Source organism: Sardina pilchardus, chromosome 18, assembly GCF_963854185.1.
Source record: "Sardina pilchardus chromosome 18, fSarPil1.1, whole genome shotgun sequence".
NCBI classification, from domain to species: Eukaryota; Metazoa; Chordata; class Actinopteri; order Clupeiformes; family Clupeidae; genus Sardina; species Sardina pilchardus.
The window spans coordinates 1494508-1511956 of NC_085011.1; the positions used below are offsets into that span (position 1 = coordinate 1494508).

Here is a 17449-nt window from a genome sequence, read left to right on the forward strand (position 1 = left end):
TATTGTTGTCTTATATATTATATTATATATAGTCTCATTCCCGAGGTGCTGACATTTCCTTTAAACACCAGGACAGAATTTTTCCACATCGAAACTAGAACCGAACTAAAATGTGAAATGCCACCGCTTTACTGGGGCAATCTCCCAATCTGTCGTCAGCCGAATTTATCAGAGCGTGCAATTACTATAGATAGTGAAGCAGAATAAGGGTTCAGTCACTGGTCTTACACCCCTTTAAGCATTGTGATGTTACTGCCCAGAATAAGGGTTCAGTCACTGGTCTTACATCCCTTTAAGCATTGTGATGTTACTGCCCAGAACCTCTGGATAGCCCTGCAGGAGCTCACTGCTCAGAGAGGTGGTCAGTACATCATGCCAAGAGGCTTGAAACATGTCAAATGGGGAAACCGTGGAGATGCTCGCCACTTTATATGGGAGCGTTGCCCTGACAATTACAACACTAGATGTCGCCACGGAATCACTGCGAACTATGCATGCTGTTCTAATGAGTCTGCGTCATGAATGTAGCCCCAGACAACAGAAGTGGTTTGGTGCTTTAGTAAGCGGTTTTATGTGATCGGATATACGCAGACCAACGATAATTTCTGATAATTTGCGTGTGACAGTGGCTACCACGTGATCAAATCTACAGATGTACAAACAACGGAGAGGCTGGAATTAAATCGACTAGCCTACTGGCCGTGTCCTTGAAATGCATCCATGTTTAATTAATTTGCCCAATTTGTGTAGGCTAACTGTTTGCTGAAAAGTGCTGCAGTTTAAATGTCATCCGAACCATTCGTTATCTTCTGCAAAGGAGGCCAGTCACGTTGACGGCAGGCCTAAATCGCGCAGGTTAGGTTATCCTTTTTTAAATCACAGAATTGATCAGATTTCAGTTTTGAAATATTCCAAAATTAGTCCGAGCTTCACATTTGAAACACCTCGGTTGGCGCGAGTGGTAGGCTATTTTTCTTGAATTATTTTACTTTGTGACTGTGTATAGGTTTGCTTCTGGCTGGTGATGACTCCAAAGTAAATGAGGACTTCATGGGTCCAACGGGATACGAATATCAGAAGAATTGCTGTAAGATAAACAGATCTACATTTACATTAATTTAGCAACGTATAGCGTTCAAGTTATACATTTGTGTTTTGAAGGTTTTAACGATGATACCAAAAGAAAAATGTCTGAATATATTGTCATTAATGAATGTGCAATTAGTCCATTGTTCATTCACTGTTAAATTGCCAGAAATAAACGTTTTCTTTCCTCGTCCATTTCTGAAAAGTACTGACTGAACTAAATGTGTTTAAACTAAATAATAAATTAGTAACTTTACCAAAACTACCGAAATAAATTCCACAAATAAATTCCATGGCACCATCCCAAGCTAGGAGAATGGCAGAGCATCACAATACCTACTTTTTAAGACACAAAATATTTGAGGCGTCTGCGAGAGAAAGGGCCATAGCGGATTTGATTATAGTGGGGAGGGTTTTTTTTTCGTTTCCATTCTATCATTTGAAGACACTTTCCTTCTATGATCTCTGCTTCTTCACACGGCGCCTCACTATATCTTCACAGGTCCGTAGCCTAATTGATTTTTATTTTCATTCAGCATCCTCCCGGAGCGGCCTTTCTTCCCAACCCTTGGAACAAAACTTCTGAAAAGGCAGAGAAAAACGGCTCCGTCCGCACCGCGGAGAGAGCACAAAGGTTCCCTTAAAGAGAGCAAAACAGTGGTTCCGCTTTGATGTCTATCCCCTGCTAACGAAAGGTCAAAATAATAAATGTAGGCCCAATTGAGGCTCTCCGCGGAGACAAAGGGGGCAAAACGTTACATTCTGGCAGCCGCAGACCCTCATAGCGTGATAAACTCATTTAAAAAAGCAGAACCAAAGAGATCGCAGCATGGCTCCCCGCTTAAAGAAAAGAGCTTTCAAACTGATCAGACAGTCTTGGCTCCTCCGAACTTCTTTTCTTTTCCCCATCACTCTCTCTCTCTCTCTCTCTTTCTCTCTCTCTCTCTCTCTCTCTCTCTCTTTCTCTCTCTCTCTTTCTCTCTCTCTCACACACCACTTCTCCGGTCTTTCTCTGATTTCTGGCGCAGCTGCCGTGGCGCGTCTATTGAGCCGAATAAAGGGAAATTTCCTCCAAATGAAATGAGCTGCACCTCATCACAAGAGAGAGAGGAAAAGTCACTTGTCATTAACACTACCTGCACGTCCGCTGTGTTAAGCTCTAGCTCTCCGCAGGCTTTGGGTATAGGCCTGCATGTTCATCTCGGCGCCTCTTTAGTTTGGCATCAGCACGCAACCTTATATGCAGCCCGAGATTCCAACGGTGCATTTTAAGCGCATATCTTCCCATCAAAGAGAGTGGGGCGAATGGTTTTGATCAGAGACATTTTTTCATAATGTGGCCTTCCCGACATCATAGACACTTCAGCGGACAACGTTATGGCTAGAATTCAATTTCAGTCCTGGAGTGTCAAAAACAAACATTAAAATGTGAAAAGCATTATAGCTAATGCTCAGCAATGTTTTATCAAGATATGTTTGTAAATACTCCACCCTTCACCCATTTTGTAACAAAAAATAATATTCTCGTCAACACTCAACAAAAACACTGACAACAAAAGTGATAACACTAACAGTAATTTCATAAATTATTTCAGATTTTGAGATTGCATAATCCTATCATTCATTTTTTATTTGTTTAGCTGTTGCCAGTTTTAATAGTCTCCTTTATATGATCATTCTTTATTTTATAGATAAATTATCAAACCCATTTGAGCCTATCTAGCCTAATTATTTTAATAACGTATTAATTTATATATTTCTGGTAGCATATGGGTTGTCAGACAGATGTAGTTTATATGCCCAGGTGTGTTAATTTGTTTAATCATTTATGCCACATAATCCTATTTTCTGCGCATAATTTATGAATGGTTTCTTTGTTGCTCCAAAACATCAATATAATTATCTGGCTAAAAGCATTGGCTTTCAAATTAATAAATAAACCTGATCTTTGGTCCGGACATTTTTTGTCATTATTAATATGAAGTTTTGGCAAAAGTTTACATGTACACCAGTGAGTCCCGGAGGTTGCCAGGACTGCTATATAAAACACATGGTCATCTGAACACACTTTTTGGGTAGCTCGAAGCCGAAGTCCTCCTCGTGCATACCCATCAACAGACAGAATGAGCTAAACAGCCGCTTGCTACCCAGTTACAGCTCGGTGTTTTCCATAACTCTCCCATACAGCTATGCTTGATTAGGCATGTGGTAGAATTAGCTTCTAAAATGTGGTGTGTCATGTTGGAGTTGCCGATACATTAACAACTGCCGCTGGATTCTCCTCAGTGTGTTTTGATAGTGAGCTTGGGCCTCGTTTTTAGATGCTCTTGTCACCCACTGAATCATGTAGGGACAAATAATGACAGTGTAGGCTATAGAACTTAAGATGGGTTGAATTATATTCCTCCTCCAAGCAGTTCTTACAAGGATCAGTCATGTTTAGTTTGAACATGTTTAATTCAATTTTAAAAGGTCAAATCTAACGGGCCTTTTTATCGAGCTCATAAAAGTGACCGTGGAGTAGGCTACGCTAGATTTCCGAATCAATCCACGAATATTACCGAAAGCTAAAACGTCACCATCACGGCTTGTCAAAGAACCAATCAATGCCCACTGTGATCACGCTGCCTGCTGCTGCGGTGACAGCTCGTTCGCGCTACCATGGTTGTGTTAAAAGGAATACCTTCTCTCTTGTCACCAGAACTTTTGTATGCTTTGGCAAAAATGGGGCATGGCGACGAACTGGGTGAGTAAGTAGCCTACTGCACACCACTAGATACACTAGATGAGCGGAAATCATGGTGCTTTAAGCGTAGTCTATTAGTAAAGGAGCTAGCGTTAGCCTTGCCTTCGGGAAGTGAGCAATACCACGGGAAAGCGGTTTAAATACAATGTGACATGACAGAAATGCTACTTTCCAAGCAAACAGCTTGGCTATGTTGCAGTCATGTTCATCTATCTTAACTCTGCATGATCTGTTTTCGTTGTGCAGGCTAGTGAATAACCCTGCTTTCTTAGCTAGCCACATTGAAGCCTGGTTATTATTTACTGCAATTTCACTTGATGCATTTTCCCTCAAACTACTGACCGGAAACTGCTTAACGCCTACAATGTTACTTTTGTGTCGCCGTAGCCTTAAACTTGTATGTCACTTTGTAACTCATTGTGTTCGTCCTTCATCCTCCAGTTCAGCCTTAAACTTGTATGTCACTTTGGGTACGTTCGTAAATTGCACTCCGAGCGCTCCGAGCACACTCTGAAACTTTTTGAACCGTTCGTAAATTCAGAGTGTGGATGGAATTATCGTTCGTTTATTCAGAGCGTCACACTCTCGGAGCGCCCAGAGCGTACTCTGGGCACTCCAGCTGAAAGGACAGAGTAGCCGAGTGTGACGTCACATCAGTCAGCTAGTAACGAATCTAGTTACCTACGTAACGTTAACAGGTTAGCATTTTAGTGCTAGTGCTAGAAGAACGTTTCCAAGTTTACATTACAAGCGTTGCTCATCAAGATTATGTAGACGGTTTAAATAACTGCTCTCACATTGTTCTTCATCATCACTGTCAAGAAAGCTCTTGCATCAGTGGAATTGAGTTTTGAATAATACATAAACCCTGTTTCAAAAGTGCCGTAGTGGCGTCCATATTGTAAACATAAACACAAATAATCGTTCGTAAATTCACTGGGAGTTAGAATGCTCATCTTTTTCGAACTTCAGAGCGTTATTCTATTTTTCAGAGTGTCAGATTGAATTTACGAACGCACCCTTTGTAACTCACTGTGTTCTACATTCTCCAGTTCTCGCGGATGCCAACTTCCCGGTGTCCTCCGTGTGCAAGTGCGGACCGATTGAGATCAGAGCGGACGGTACGGGACACATTGGCTGGAAGCATCCAACAGTCTGCTGAGTGCGCTTGGGCTCTTGACATGGTTTAAAACGGTACATTATTTTTACTGAGATGTGCTGCTCAACCGTGTGTGTGTGTGTGTGTGTGTGTGTGTGTGTGTGTGTGTGTTACATTACAGGTCTACAGATCCCGGCGCTATTGGAAGCTATTCTGAAGCTTTTCCCTCTGGACACGTACGTGCGGAGCCCGGTAAGATTTTACTAACGACATCTCACCTGTGTTCAACCGCAGGTGTAGTGTTGTGTCATGAATCATGATGTAATATAAATAAATAAGAACAATAATGCCATGACCTATGTCGACGCCACCATGAAAAGCAAGTGTCCTGTCTGTTCTGCATATCTGAAATGTGTGTTTCAGACGTCGCTATACATTTGTTCACGCATGGGAAGGCCCTGGGAAACGTAAAACATAACCGCTAGAACAGAAAATTGAGACTACCCTAATACTAATTTCCAATATTTATTGTATATTATTGTATATCCATAATATTTGAGTATAATGTACCACTGTCCGTAGGCCACTGTAAGATAGAATATCAAATAAGCTAGGCCTATAGTAGCCAACTTACCTTTGATGAACGTTGTTTGCAAATAATAATATATTTTATTATACTCTATAATATTCTAATATAATTATATTTATAATATGATATATGATATTCTGGTTAGATGGTAACTGGCTTCGCACCCATACTCGGCACAATCAACAGGGTTGAATCTAATCGAGTTTGATTTTGGCTTTACTCTTCTGTACCTCATTTTTTATTTTTATTCTATGACAACCAAAGCCACAAACCTTACCTCAAATGTATGGACTCTAAGATCATTCACATACATTGAAGAGTAAATGTATGGATTACAGATGTACAGTCAGGGATTGCGCTGGAAGTTTTGTTTACAGTATGTTCATATTTAAATTTTGTCACAAAAGTGTCTGCTGATAAATTTAAATATGAACATAAGCACAAACGCGACTTCCAGCGCAATCCCAATAGCAGTGTGTGTGTGTGTGTGTGTGTGTGTGTGTGTGTGTGTGTGTGTGTGTGTGTGTGTGTGCAATCCCTGACTGTACATCTGTAATCCATACATTTACTCTTCAATGTATGTGAATGATCTTACAGTCCGTACATTTGTGCGCAACAAAAACGTACATTCTATTTTAGGACCAAACGAAACACGCCAAAGAGGTGGCTCTCCCCTACCTTCACTGCTCCCAGAGAAATTCCACGCAGGGTTTCGTTTTTGTTTGTTTCCTGTTTTCGGAGCCTGGGCTGCCTACAGAGACCGAGTTTTCCCCCGTGTACTCACAGAATGGGCAGCTAGCAGTCGTGTGTGTGTGTGTGTGTGTGTGTGTGTGTGTGTGTGTGTGTGTGTGTGTGTGTGTGTGTGTGTGTGTGTGTGTGTGTGTGTGTGTGTGTGTGTGTGTGTGTGTGTGTGCTCACAGAATGGGCAGCAACCAGTCGTGTGTGTGTGTGTGTGTGTGTACTCACAGAATGGGCAGCAACCAGTCGTGTGTGTGTGTGTGTACTCACAGAATGGGCAGCAAGCAGTCGTGGGGAGATGATTGCTGAATGTGACAAGAAAATGAATGCGCTTGAAATTGCATAAAATCCCTGACTACACTCCACCTTTAAGAGGAAATATATGGACTTTTCAGAGGAGATGTATTGACTTTTAAGAGGAAATGTATGGACTTTTCAGAGGAAGAGGAAATGTATGGACTGTTTAAAGCAGAATAGTATTAGTGGCTTTTAGCTCTGGGTTGTGGAGATGAACGTACTGATGAATGTGTGTGTGAGAGAGAGAGAGAGTGTTTAAGTTTACTGATGACTGACGTGTGTGTGTGTGTGTGAGAGAGAGAGAGAGAGAGAGAGAGAGAGAGAGATAGAGTGTTTAAGTGTACTGATGACTGACGTGTGTGTGTGTGTGCGCTGACAACTGACGGCTCTGTTTCAGGCGGCCGTGATGGACCTTGTGGACAGTGACAAGGAGCTCGGTCTAGAGACGCCCGTGTGGACCTCATACATACACATGATTAAACAGGCCGGCTCACAGGTGTGTGTGTGTGTGGGGGGGGGGGGGTATCTGTGTGTGTGTAATGTGCGATTGTGTTTTCTGGTACTGTAGTGTATCTAATGTGCTATTGTGTTTTCAGGTACGTTAGTGTGTGTGTGTGTGTGTTGTGTGTGTGTGTGTGTGTGTGTGTGTGTGTGTGTGTGTGTGTGTGTGTGTGTGTGTGTGTGTGTGTGTGTGTGTGTGTGTGTGTGTGTGTGTGTGTGTGTGTGTGTGTGTGTATCTAATGTGCTATTGTGTTTTCTCTTTCTGTTGAAGGGCGGCTTAGAGACCGTGGAGAGATTTGCATTCTATGAGAGAGCCAAGAAAGCCTTTGCTGTCGTGGCAACGGGGTAAGATATTGCCTTAGTAGTTCAAATGAATTTAAACATTAACAGCTCTTCTGATAGATCTTCAGAGTTTGTTACACTGTGTGTGTGTGTGCGTGTGTGTGTGTGTGCGTGTGTGTGCCTGTGCGTGTGTGCGTGTGTGTGTGTGTGTGTGTGTGTGTGTGTGTGTGTGTGTGTGTGTGTGTGTGTGTGTGTGTGTGTGTGTGTGTGCGTGTGTGTGTGTGTGTGTGAAGAAGATGCATTCTGAATGCTTTTGTACTTGAGAAAGAAAGGTTACCAGGAACTGTTACAATATTGGTTTTAGATTTGTAAAGCTACATATCTTTTACCGTACATCTCTCTCTCTCTCTCCTCCTCTATCTGTCTATCTTTTACCATACATCTCTCTCTCTCTCCTCCTCTATCTGTCTATATTTTACTGCACATCTCTCTCTCTCTCTCTCCTCTATCTGTCTATCTTTTACCGTACATCTCTCTCTCTCTCTCCTCCTCTATCTGTCTATCTTTTACCATACATCTCTCTCTCTCTCCTCCTCTATCTGTCTATATTTTACTGCACATCTCTCTCTCTCTCTCTCCTCTATCTGTCTATCTTTTACCGTACATCTCTCTCTCTCTCTCTCCTCTATCTGTCTATCTTTTACCCTACATCTCTCTTCTCTGTGTGTGTATCAGGGAGACAGCGCTGTATGGTAACCTGATCATAAAGAAAGGCGTGATCCCTCCTGGGGAGCAGTGCTGACTCCTCCTCCTGCTCCTCCTGCACCTCCTCCTCCGCTTTGCTGACTCCTCCTCCTCCTCTGCTGTGCTAACAACATGATCAACACCTGAGGAGTTAATTGAACTGGCTGGAAAATTACATTTCTACCGACACACACACGCTTCAACGGGAAGATGACATTTCTACCGACACACACACGCTTCAACGGGAAGATGACATTTCTACTGACACACACACGCTTCAACGGGAAGATGACATTTCTACTGACACACACACGCTTCAACGGGAAGATGACATTTCTACTGAAACACACACACTTCAACGGGAAGATGACATTTCTACTGACACACACACGCTTCAACGGGAAAATAATATTTCTGCTGAAACACACATTCCTTCAGCTCAGTGGCGGCTGCCAAGGGAAAGGAGACACATCTGAAACGTTGTGGAGGAGGAGGGATCACACACACCAAACAAGAAGCATCACACACACCAAACAACACGCATCACACAAGACGCATCACACACACCAAACAAGACCCATCACACACACCAAACAAGACCCATCACACACACCAAACAAGACGGATCACGCACACCAAACAAGAAGCATCACACACACCAAACAAGACGCATCACACACACCAAACAACACGCATCACACAAGACGCATCACACACACCAAACAAGACCCATCACACACACCAAACAAGACCCATCACACACACCAAACAAGACGCATCACACACACCAAACAAGAAGCATCACACACACCAAACAAGAAGCATCACACACACCAAACAAGACGCATCTGAAACGTTGTGGTGGAGGCATCACACTGCGATCTCTCGCTGTAACCAAACCCTCGGCGCTCTCGTGTTCCGATGTAATCGCCCCGTGAAGTGTGTGTGTGTGTGTGTGTGGGTGTGTGTGTCCGTGTTCTCTCCCGCGGGAATGATGGCAGTGTGGGAAGTGAATTAATGAGCATGTTAAGTAGCGGGATTTATGGCTGACTATGGATCCATGGGAGCAGCCTTAAGGGGAGGGCGCAAATCAAAGCCAGATCCGGACCGCACCGCACCAAAGCAGCAGACGCCAAACATGGTCAGCAGCTCTCGGACACTAATGGGGTTCCTGCATACGCACCCCCACTGACCGCTCCGCTAGCTAACCCGTGTGAACCCCTCAAGCTTCATCTCCATAATCTGTGGACGTTTAAAAGATGTCATTGACCACATTGATTGTAAAGTCTTTTTTTTATTATTATTATTGATCTTTCAGTTGATATCATGTACAGTATGTGTTTTTTCACACTTTGGTTATCAGAGTTTAATCAGTCAAGAGTTTAATGGCTGCAGGGCATGATTGACATAAATCATTTTTCATTATTATAATCATTATTATTATTCGTTTATAATCAAATTCTTTTATTCTTCTAAGATTTCTATTGTCAATATTGGAGGGAAAATGATAAATAAAAAGATTTTTCCAGGTTCAGATCGTTCCTTCCCTGCTCGACATGGTAACACACACACACAGCTCAGACCAGTGGAGCAGGATCAGTACTTGTGGTAGAGATCGTCCATGTCCTCCTCAGGAAGAGAGCGCCCCCTCTGGCCTGGCATGGACATGTGCTCCTGCCTCACCTGCACCTGGGTGTGCACCTGCACCTGGCCCTTGTCTGCGTGGTAGACGTGGTCCATGTCCACCTCCGCCTGCTCGTAGCGCCCCCTACTGGCGTCTGGACCCAGCTGCAGAGACTCCGCCTCCTCCTCCGCCTCCTCCTCCTCCACCCATTGGTCGGCTGGTGCGGCGGCGTCGGGGAAGTGGTGGAACACCTCGTCCATGTCCTGCTCGGCCTGCTGGAACCGGCCGCCGCGGGCACCGGGCTGCTGGACGCTGGACACTGGCGCGGGCATGAGCGAGCTGAGCAAGTGTACGTACAGAGACACATTATTCCGGATTATTCCGGTTTCATATACGCAAGTGTACGTACAGAGACACATTATTCCGGATTATTCCTGTTTCATATACGCAAGTGTACGTACAGAGACACATTATTCCGGATTATTCCTGTTTCATATACGCAAGTGTACGTACAGAGACACATTATTCCGGATTATTCCTGTTTCATATACGCAAGTGTACGTACAGAGACACATTATTCCGGATTATTCCTGTTTCATATACGCAAGTGTACGTACAGAGACACATTATTCCGGATTATTCCGGTTTCATAAACGCAAGTGAACGTACAGAGACACATTATTCCGGATTATTCCGGTTTCATAAACGCAAGTGTACGTACAGAGACACATTATTCCGGATTATTCCGGTTTCATAAACGCAAGTGTACGTACAGAGACACATTATTCCGGATTATTCCTGTTTCATAAACGCAAGTGAACGTACAGAGACACATTATTCCGGATTATTCCTGTTTCATAAACGCAAGTGAACGTACAGAGACACATTATTCCGGATTATTCCTATTTCATGAACACAAGATTACGTACTGTACATAAAGTCATTTCATACATCCACATCCACACAAGTTTGTCCCATGCTGAAGTTTACAACGAGAATCACACACACACACGTGTTTGTGTGTGATGCAGCGTTAGTACTCACCCATGTGAGTGTGTTGTCTCTGTCAGTACTCACCCTGCGTGATCGTGGCCGTGGCCGTGGGCGCGGGCCTCCTCTATGGCGCGGCGGCGCGACTCCTGCACGGCCTTCCAGATGAGCATGGACGGATCCACGTCCACGTCGAGGACATCCATGTCCTGGGGAGGCTCCACCTCCTCCTTTAGCCCCGCCCCCAGCTTGCCCTCAGACCTGGGACACACACACACACACACGGGTGAGTACTGACAGGGACAACACACGCACATGGGTGAGTACTGACACTGCAACACACAAACATACACACACACACACACACACGGGTGAGTACTGACACTGCCACACACAAACACACACACACACACACGGGTGAGTACTGACAGGGACAACACACGCACACGGGTGAGTACTGACACTGCAACACACACACACACACACGGGTGAGTACTAACGCTGCATCACACACAAACACACACACACACGGGTGAGTACTAACGCTGCATCACACACAAACACACACACACACGGGTGAGTACTAACGCTGCATCACACACAAACACTTGTGTGTTTGTGTGATTCTCGTTGTAAACTTCAGCATGGGACAAACTTGTGTGGATGTGGATGTATGAAATGACTATTGTACAGTACGTAATCTTGTGTTCATGAAATAGGAATAATCCGGAATAATGTGTCTCTGTACGTACACTTGCGTTTATGAAACAGGAATAATCTGGAATAATGTGTCTCTGTTAGCTGTGTGTTCAGACTGAAACCTGACCAAGACCTCAGAGAAAGAATGTGTGACAAAAAAGATTACCAAGAGGACCTACTGTTGACCCCCCCCCCCCCCCCCCCCAGAGCCAAGCGTTACTTCAGTGATATTTCATTTTATTTTCTGCTGAGTTGCACTCAGAAACATAATATATGTTTACTTACATTAACGTTTCTTGCACTGCCGTGTCATCCACTTTTTCCTGTAAAAAGAAAAACAATCCCCATGACACACCTTTAACCTTTAATCTTTAACCTTATTAAAGTTCTTCATCTGTTAAAAAAAAAAAAAAAAAAAAAAACGGTGCCGTTTGTAGGCATCGGACATCTGATCCATGCAATCCAAAGATAAGGACACAATGGGACTGATATTAAACCATCCAGAGCTTATCAAAATATTACATCAACAGGTTTATGACTAAGTTCTGATATTAAACCATCCAGAGCTTATCAAAAATATTAAATCAACAGGTTTATGACTCTGTTACAAAGGAATATCAAAGCAGGCGATAAGACAAGGAAAGACAAAGACTTTATATTCTTTATCAGTCCATAGGCCTAGACTTATAAAGTGATATGGTCAACAATAAACTTGTGTTGACAATTCAGCTGTTGGAAATACATGTTTAAATGTGTCACTTTATAGGAACAGTTTAATCATCGTCTCTGTTGCTTTATAAGGGCCACTTGTGGCTTTCTGATTTACTGTGAACTGCATCATGTAGCCTAAGCCACTCTGTCATGAAACAATAGAACATTCGGGCAACCCAAAACAACAGACTTATATATTAAGGCGATTGCTCTGTTTTGAATTCATTGTTGCAAACGTTGTGATGAATTTGTAATAGTCTCCTCACACACACACAATGGCAATTGCCAAGAAATACTGTTTTAGTCTTGAGGGGACTGTTTACACAATCTTACCCATGCGCTGCGCGGCACCGAAGAGGCCCCGTAAACCAAGAGGGAAATTCCGACCAAAACTGCAAACCTTAAAGCGCAAAATGTAATAATGAACGTCCAAACAAACTAGACGGAGGCAAAGAGAGAATCAAAACCAGCAATAGTCATTTAGCGACCTATTCGTTTAATCTCATACTACATTTAAAGACCAGCAAAAATACTAACAAACCATTACAATTATTGCAGCAATAAGACAACACGAGGTTTACATGTTTATGCTCTCCGTCTTTAAGATGCTTGGCTCCAAAGTCATGAATCCCCTCATTCTTACCATGAAAACACACGACAGTCGGAGAGACACACACTCACCTGGACATCTCTGGCCCTTGCACTCTTCTTCAATAATGAGTTCATGGCGATGCGTCCCACAGTAAATGCTGCGATCCTGTAATAAAACAGAACAAAGTTCAAACGTCCTTGTCTTACTTGATCTTTGGACCCTCAACTTATTTCTGTAGAGCTGTTCATTAAATGGTACACTTAATTACACTGTGCTGTGTGCTCCCTAGATCAATTTTAAGTGCGTCCCTGCGCGAAATCAAGTGCGTTTTCTAATTCGGATCAAATCGAAAAGTGGGTGTGTGCACAATTTAATTGATTGGTTCGAAGTTTGTTAAACTGACATTGAAAGGGAATATGTTTGAAGTAGGTGACTTGGTGGTGCCTTTACATAATGTTTCATGAGTGTGATGCCCTAAGTGTGTGTTTTCTTCTCCGATGGTCATCCGCTATCTGCCCGTTCTGACTCGTCTACACCCCGAGGAGCATTCAAACACATCGACAAACTTGGATTTGACGACAGAAGCCTATCAAAGCCAAATGTGTCTATTGGTATCGCATGTTTGTTATTTTCCCCACTGCCAATTTATATGTTTACTTAACGGGATATAACGATAAGCTCTCCCTTTGCTTTACAGCAGCATTCAAATAAAATCCACAGACAACAGGCACCAGTGGCGCAGTCGCCTCCTGAGGCTTTTGCAACCAAAGCTGCTACAGTAACACACTCCGAACGATGCAACCAATACGGACGGATCTGCGAAACACACGACATCACCAAGGTAACCATACCAGATAAGACCAGAGAGCGCGTGCAGAGGAAACGTGCGGAGGTGCAGCGCAGACGACGAGGATATCCGAGAACCCAGTAAGTCGTTGTTTAGCATGACCTAACCTCGGCAGCACGATGGCGAGCAAATATCGCATCTTGTCGTAAACAGTAGCTGTGCAGGCTGCGTTCATCTCAGTGTTCAGCAAAAATGGCTTCAGTTTTATAGCCGACATGCGTCCAGCCGCACATGAAATGTTAGGCACCACCAGAGAGAGAATACGTTGATATAATTACTCATAATGATAATACATTAAGCGTTTTTGGCACTGTGTGTGGAGGCTTCAGTCTCCGGTGGATGTTGGTGTTCGTCATGCAGTCATTATGCAATAACAGGCTAATCCTCGCGCGAGGCGACAGTGACAGACGGAATGTTTCCCGCGGGATCCAAATTCATATGGCAACCAAAACATCTCAACAGCGAGATCATGAAACAGCCAAATGGAAGTTGTAAGAATATTGTACAATTATTGAGTTTACATCGCTACCGCTGTGGCGTGCAGCTGAGCACCTCGCGACGATTGTCGCCCCACTGCCTCGCGCCCGCGCCCTGCCTGTTCTCCAATTCCCAGCTGTTGCTCGCGCTGTAATGCGCGCCGTGTTATGGTGATATCATGAACGCAGGGACTGAATGCGCGCCGTGTTATGGTGATATCATGAACGCAGGGACTGAACGGAGCCTAATTCAGCTCAGATGGCCTGTGTTGCGGGCGAAGAGGTGTAGGTGTTTTGAGAAAACAACTCCCTCTAAAGGGCGTTTTAACCAAAGATGGGCACAAATGGAGCACACGGCGCTTCAGTAAATATTTTCCCGGTTGGAAAAATGTTCACCGCTCCTTTTTGTTTTCCGTTTGAGGCTTTGACTAGGCTACTACAGTATGATGATGACTAAAGGCGCCCACACCTAGACTCATATTTCTCAGATGTGAGCACGCACAGATTGACGGCAGATGACTCAAGGGACGCTCGCACGTTGCCAGACGCTCGCACTCACCACACGGAACAACACAATTATGTTCACTAATGAGGGCGAAATCACAGAGAGTGTGAGAGAGTGTCGCGATCACCAAGTTGCTATCAATCTCCCTACAGGCCGGTATACCGCCAAAGCCCGGCCGTAGCTCTGCGCGGGCCCCGTCGCGCTCCTGAGGCGATTTATTTTCAACGATTTGGCTGCGCAGCATCTGGGCGCGGGCTCTTTAGATTAAATCATCACAGGCTGAGATTACTTTAAACACGTTGCTGTGATGCTATGCAACACGTTACAGGGCGCTACCCAGTCTCAAAGGACAACAGGGCTAGCCTGATTACCATCGACTTTCAAAGGCTCTGCGAGACTTTAGTCTGACCAACAGCCTGTGCTAACACGGTTTCTTGCCAGCGCTGGTTGACCCGCCTCCTTTAAGTGCCTCGGTTTGCTACTGGTAGATGTCAGAAAGCGGATTGCCGAGTTTAAACCAATAACAACACTCTTTCCGCTGCCTTGAACACGCCTCTACCCAGAGCCGTTGGAGCTGCTCAAAGTTGATTGGTTCTCGACCAAAGGGGGCAGTTCCGCAGATTTCGGGAACTCAGAAATCCTTCTCAATGAGCAGTTGACCAGACCAGCAGCAAAAGCCTGAAGGCGTTGCGTCACTGGGAGGGCGTGCCAGGCTACAACAGGGCAACACCCAGGCAGTTGCAGACACATCGGTCTTGGAGGAGTTTATCATGCGCCCATGTGATGGCAGGTGTTTGACCTCCTTTTCGCTTAAGTATCGTCTCTGAACTGAAGAGTCTCTGTCTAATCAGCATAGCCAGCGACACACGCTAGTTTGTACAGTTAAGACATCTGGCCATTTAGTAGAATTCAGGCCTATCCTCACGCACAGGAGTGAAGGCCTATATGGCATTTGTTTTATTATTGTGGGAGCCACTATTGTTGCTGTAGTTGAGCATGAGCCATTTCAGTAAGATATACTGTGTGGTGTGTTGATGTACAGTAGTGGTGTGTTGCTGTTGGTGTCGAGTATCAAAGTCGAAGTCAATTATGCATAGAATTTATTATCCCAGAGTTGGGATATTTTTTTTAATCAAAGTGCAGCACATTTAAGACACATAGGTACAGTATATATACCCCCCCCCCCCACACACACACAAACAGACACACAGACACAGCACCATTTAGGAATGAACAGGTATGAACGCTAGTCACAGCCTTCCCCCTCAACTCCCACTTCAGTCAGTCAGTAGCGGGCCTGAAACACCCCAAATGAATCAAAACCAATAAAAGAAAAGCAACGTTGCAAGAGTGGGCCACACAAGTCTTTATTCTGACAGCAGAGGGGACAAATGGCACACTGAACCGAGGCTTTTGAACCTCTTGTATGAGGGGTGGGTGGGATCCTTAACTACCTGCTCAGCTTTACCCACAGTCAGATCTGACCGTAGCTGAGGAACTGACGTCTGACTACATCCAATAATTTAGCTGGCTGTCTTTACCAAACGCTGCGATTTCTCTTGGTCTTGTTTGCGCATGTTCCCAAATACGCAGAGTAAGCCCAAGCACAATATGCTCTGAAGGACTGTTTTGTAAAACATCTCTAAAATAATACAGTCCACCTGAGAGTAGTGAAGCCTACCTTAAAGGAACATTCGCTGCTGTCTTTTTTTTGTTGTTGTTTACCTTAGACTTAATACATATTAAATTTGTGCTGGTCATCAATTTTAGTGCCTAGGTATTTGTAGCTATTAACCCTTCCAATTTGGTGTGTCATTAATGCTGTTACGGATCTCACTTTAATGACGTCTAAAATCATCAACCATGTCTTTCATAATATTTTCATTAACAGCCAGGAAGTTGTCTTTTCACCATTAGGTGAAGTTACTCACCTCCTCCTCAAAGCTGTGTGTGTGTGTGTGTGTGTGTGTTACTCACCTCTTCCTCAAAGCTGGTTAAAACTCAGCTAACAGCCCACAACAGAGCCCACAATGGCAGTATCATCTGCATATTTGTGTGTGTGTGTGTGTGTGTATGCATGTGTGTGTGTGTGTGTGTGTGTGTGTGTGTGTGCTAGCTTGACTCTCTGGTATTGTGCTTGGTGGTGGAGGTAACTGAATTAAGCCTGAACATGTTGTTTCCTGTTTGTGAGAAAACTGTTGATTCAGAGTGATTTTGAGCATTTGGTTAACCCCTAGCTCTGCCAGTTTATCCACCAACAGGTGGGGCTGTATGGTGTTGCTGTAGTTGTGCTATATGTGTTGCTGTAGTTGTGCTATATGTGTTGTTGTAGTTGCTATATGTGGTGTTCTAGTTGTATATGTGGTGTTGTAGTTGTGCTTTATGTGGTGTTGTAGTTGCTATATTTGTTGTTGTAGTTGTGCTATATGTGGTGTTGTAGTTGTGCTATATGTGGTGTTGTAGTTGCTATATTTGTTGTTGTAGTTGCTATATGTGGTGTTGTAGTTGCTATATGTGGTGTTGTAGTTGTGCTATATGTGGTGTTGTAGTTGCTATATGTGTTGTTGTAGTTGCTATATGTGGTGTTGTAGTTGCTATATGTGGTGTTGTAGTTGTGCTATATGTGGTGTTGTAGTTGTGCTATATGTGGTGTTGTAGTTGCTATATGTGGTGTTGTAGTTGTGCTATATGTGGTGTTGTAGTTGCTATATGTGTTGTTGTAGTTGCTATATGTGGTGTTGTAGTTGTGCTATATGTGGTGTTGTAGTTGCTATATGTGGTTTTGTAGTTGTGCTATATGTGTTGTTGCTGTAGTTGTGCTATATGTGGTGTTGCTGTAGTTGTGCTATATGTGTTGTTGCTGTAGTTGCTATATGTGGTGTTGTAGTTGTGCTATATGTGGTGTTGTAGTTGCTATATGTGG

The 17449-nt window shown here is 43.9% G+C and overlaps 2 protein-coding genes across 2 annotated transcripts in view; both read left to right on the forward strand.

Annotated features, from left to right (window-relative positions):
- Positions 1-3703: 3703 nt before the first annotated feature.
- On the forward strand, positions 3704-9507 carry fuom (fucose mutarotase). The gene is made up of 6 exons (XM_062519030.1): positions 3704-3832; positions 4885-4953; positions 5113-5183; positions 6953-7051; positions 7328-7401; positions 8074-9507. Exons 1-6 carry the CDS (start codon positions 3748-3750, stop codon positions 8138-8140), a joined length of 465 nt encoding a protein of 154 aa, XP_062375014.1. The 5' UTR covers positions 3704-3747; the 3' UTR covers positions 8141-9507.
- Positions 9508-13222: 3715 nt separating this feature from the next.
- Positions 13223-17449, forward strand: part of LOC134063508 (neuronal vesicle trafficking-associated protein 1-like) — an 11384-nt gene continuing 7157 nt past the window's right edge. The window contains exons 1-2 of the mRNA XM_062519029.1: positions 13223-13309; positions 13396-13625. Coding sequence (XP_062375013.1) covers positions 13298-13309; positions 13396-13625 — 242 coding nt within the window. The 5' untranslated portion in view covers positions 13223-13297. The remainder of the gene's footprint in view (positions 13310-13395; positions 13626-17449) is intronic.

Coding starts and splice junctions, on each gene's coding strand:
- fuom (XM_062519030.1), top strand. CDS start 3,748: ATGGTTGTGTTAAAAGGAATACCTTCTCTCTTGTCACCAGAACTTTTG. Junction 3,833..4,884: donor GGGGCATGGCGACGAACTGG/GTGAGTAAGTAG, acceptor TACATTCTCCAG/TTCTCGCGGATGCCAACTTC. Junction 7,052..7,327: donor TTAAACAGGCCGGCTCACAG/GTGTGTGTGTGT, acceptor TTTCTGTTGAAG/GGCGGCTTAGAGACCGTGGA.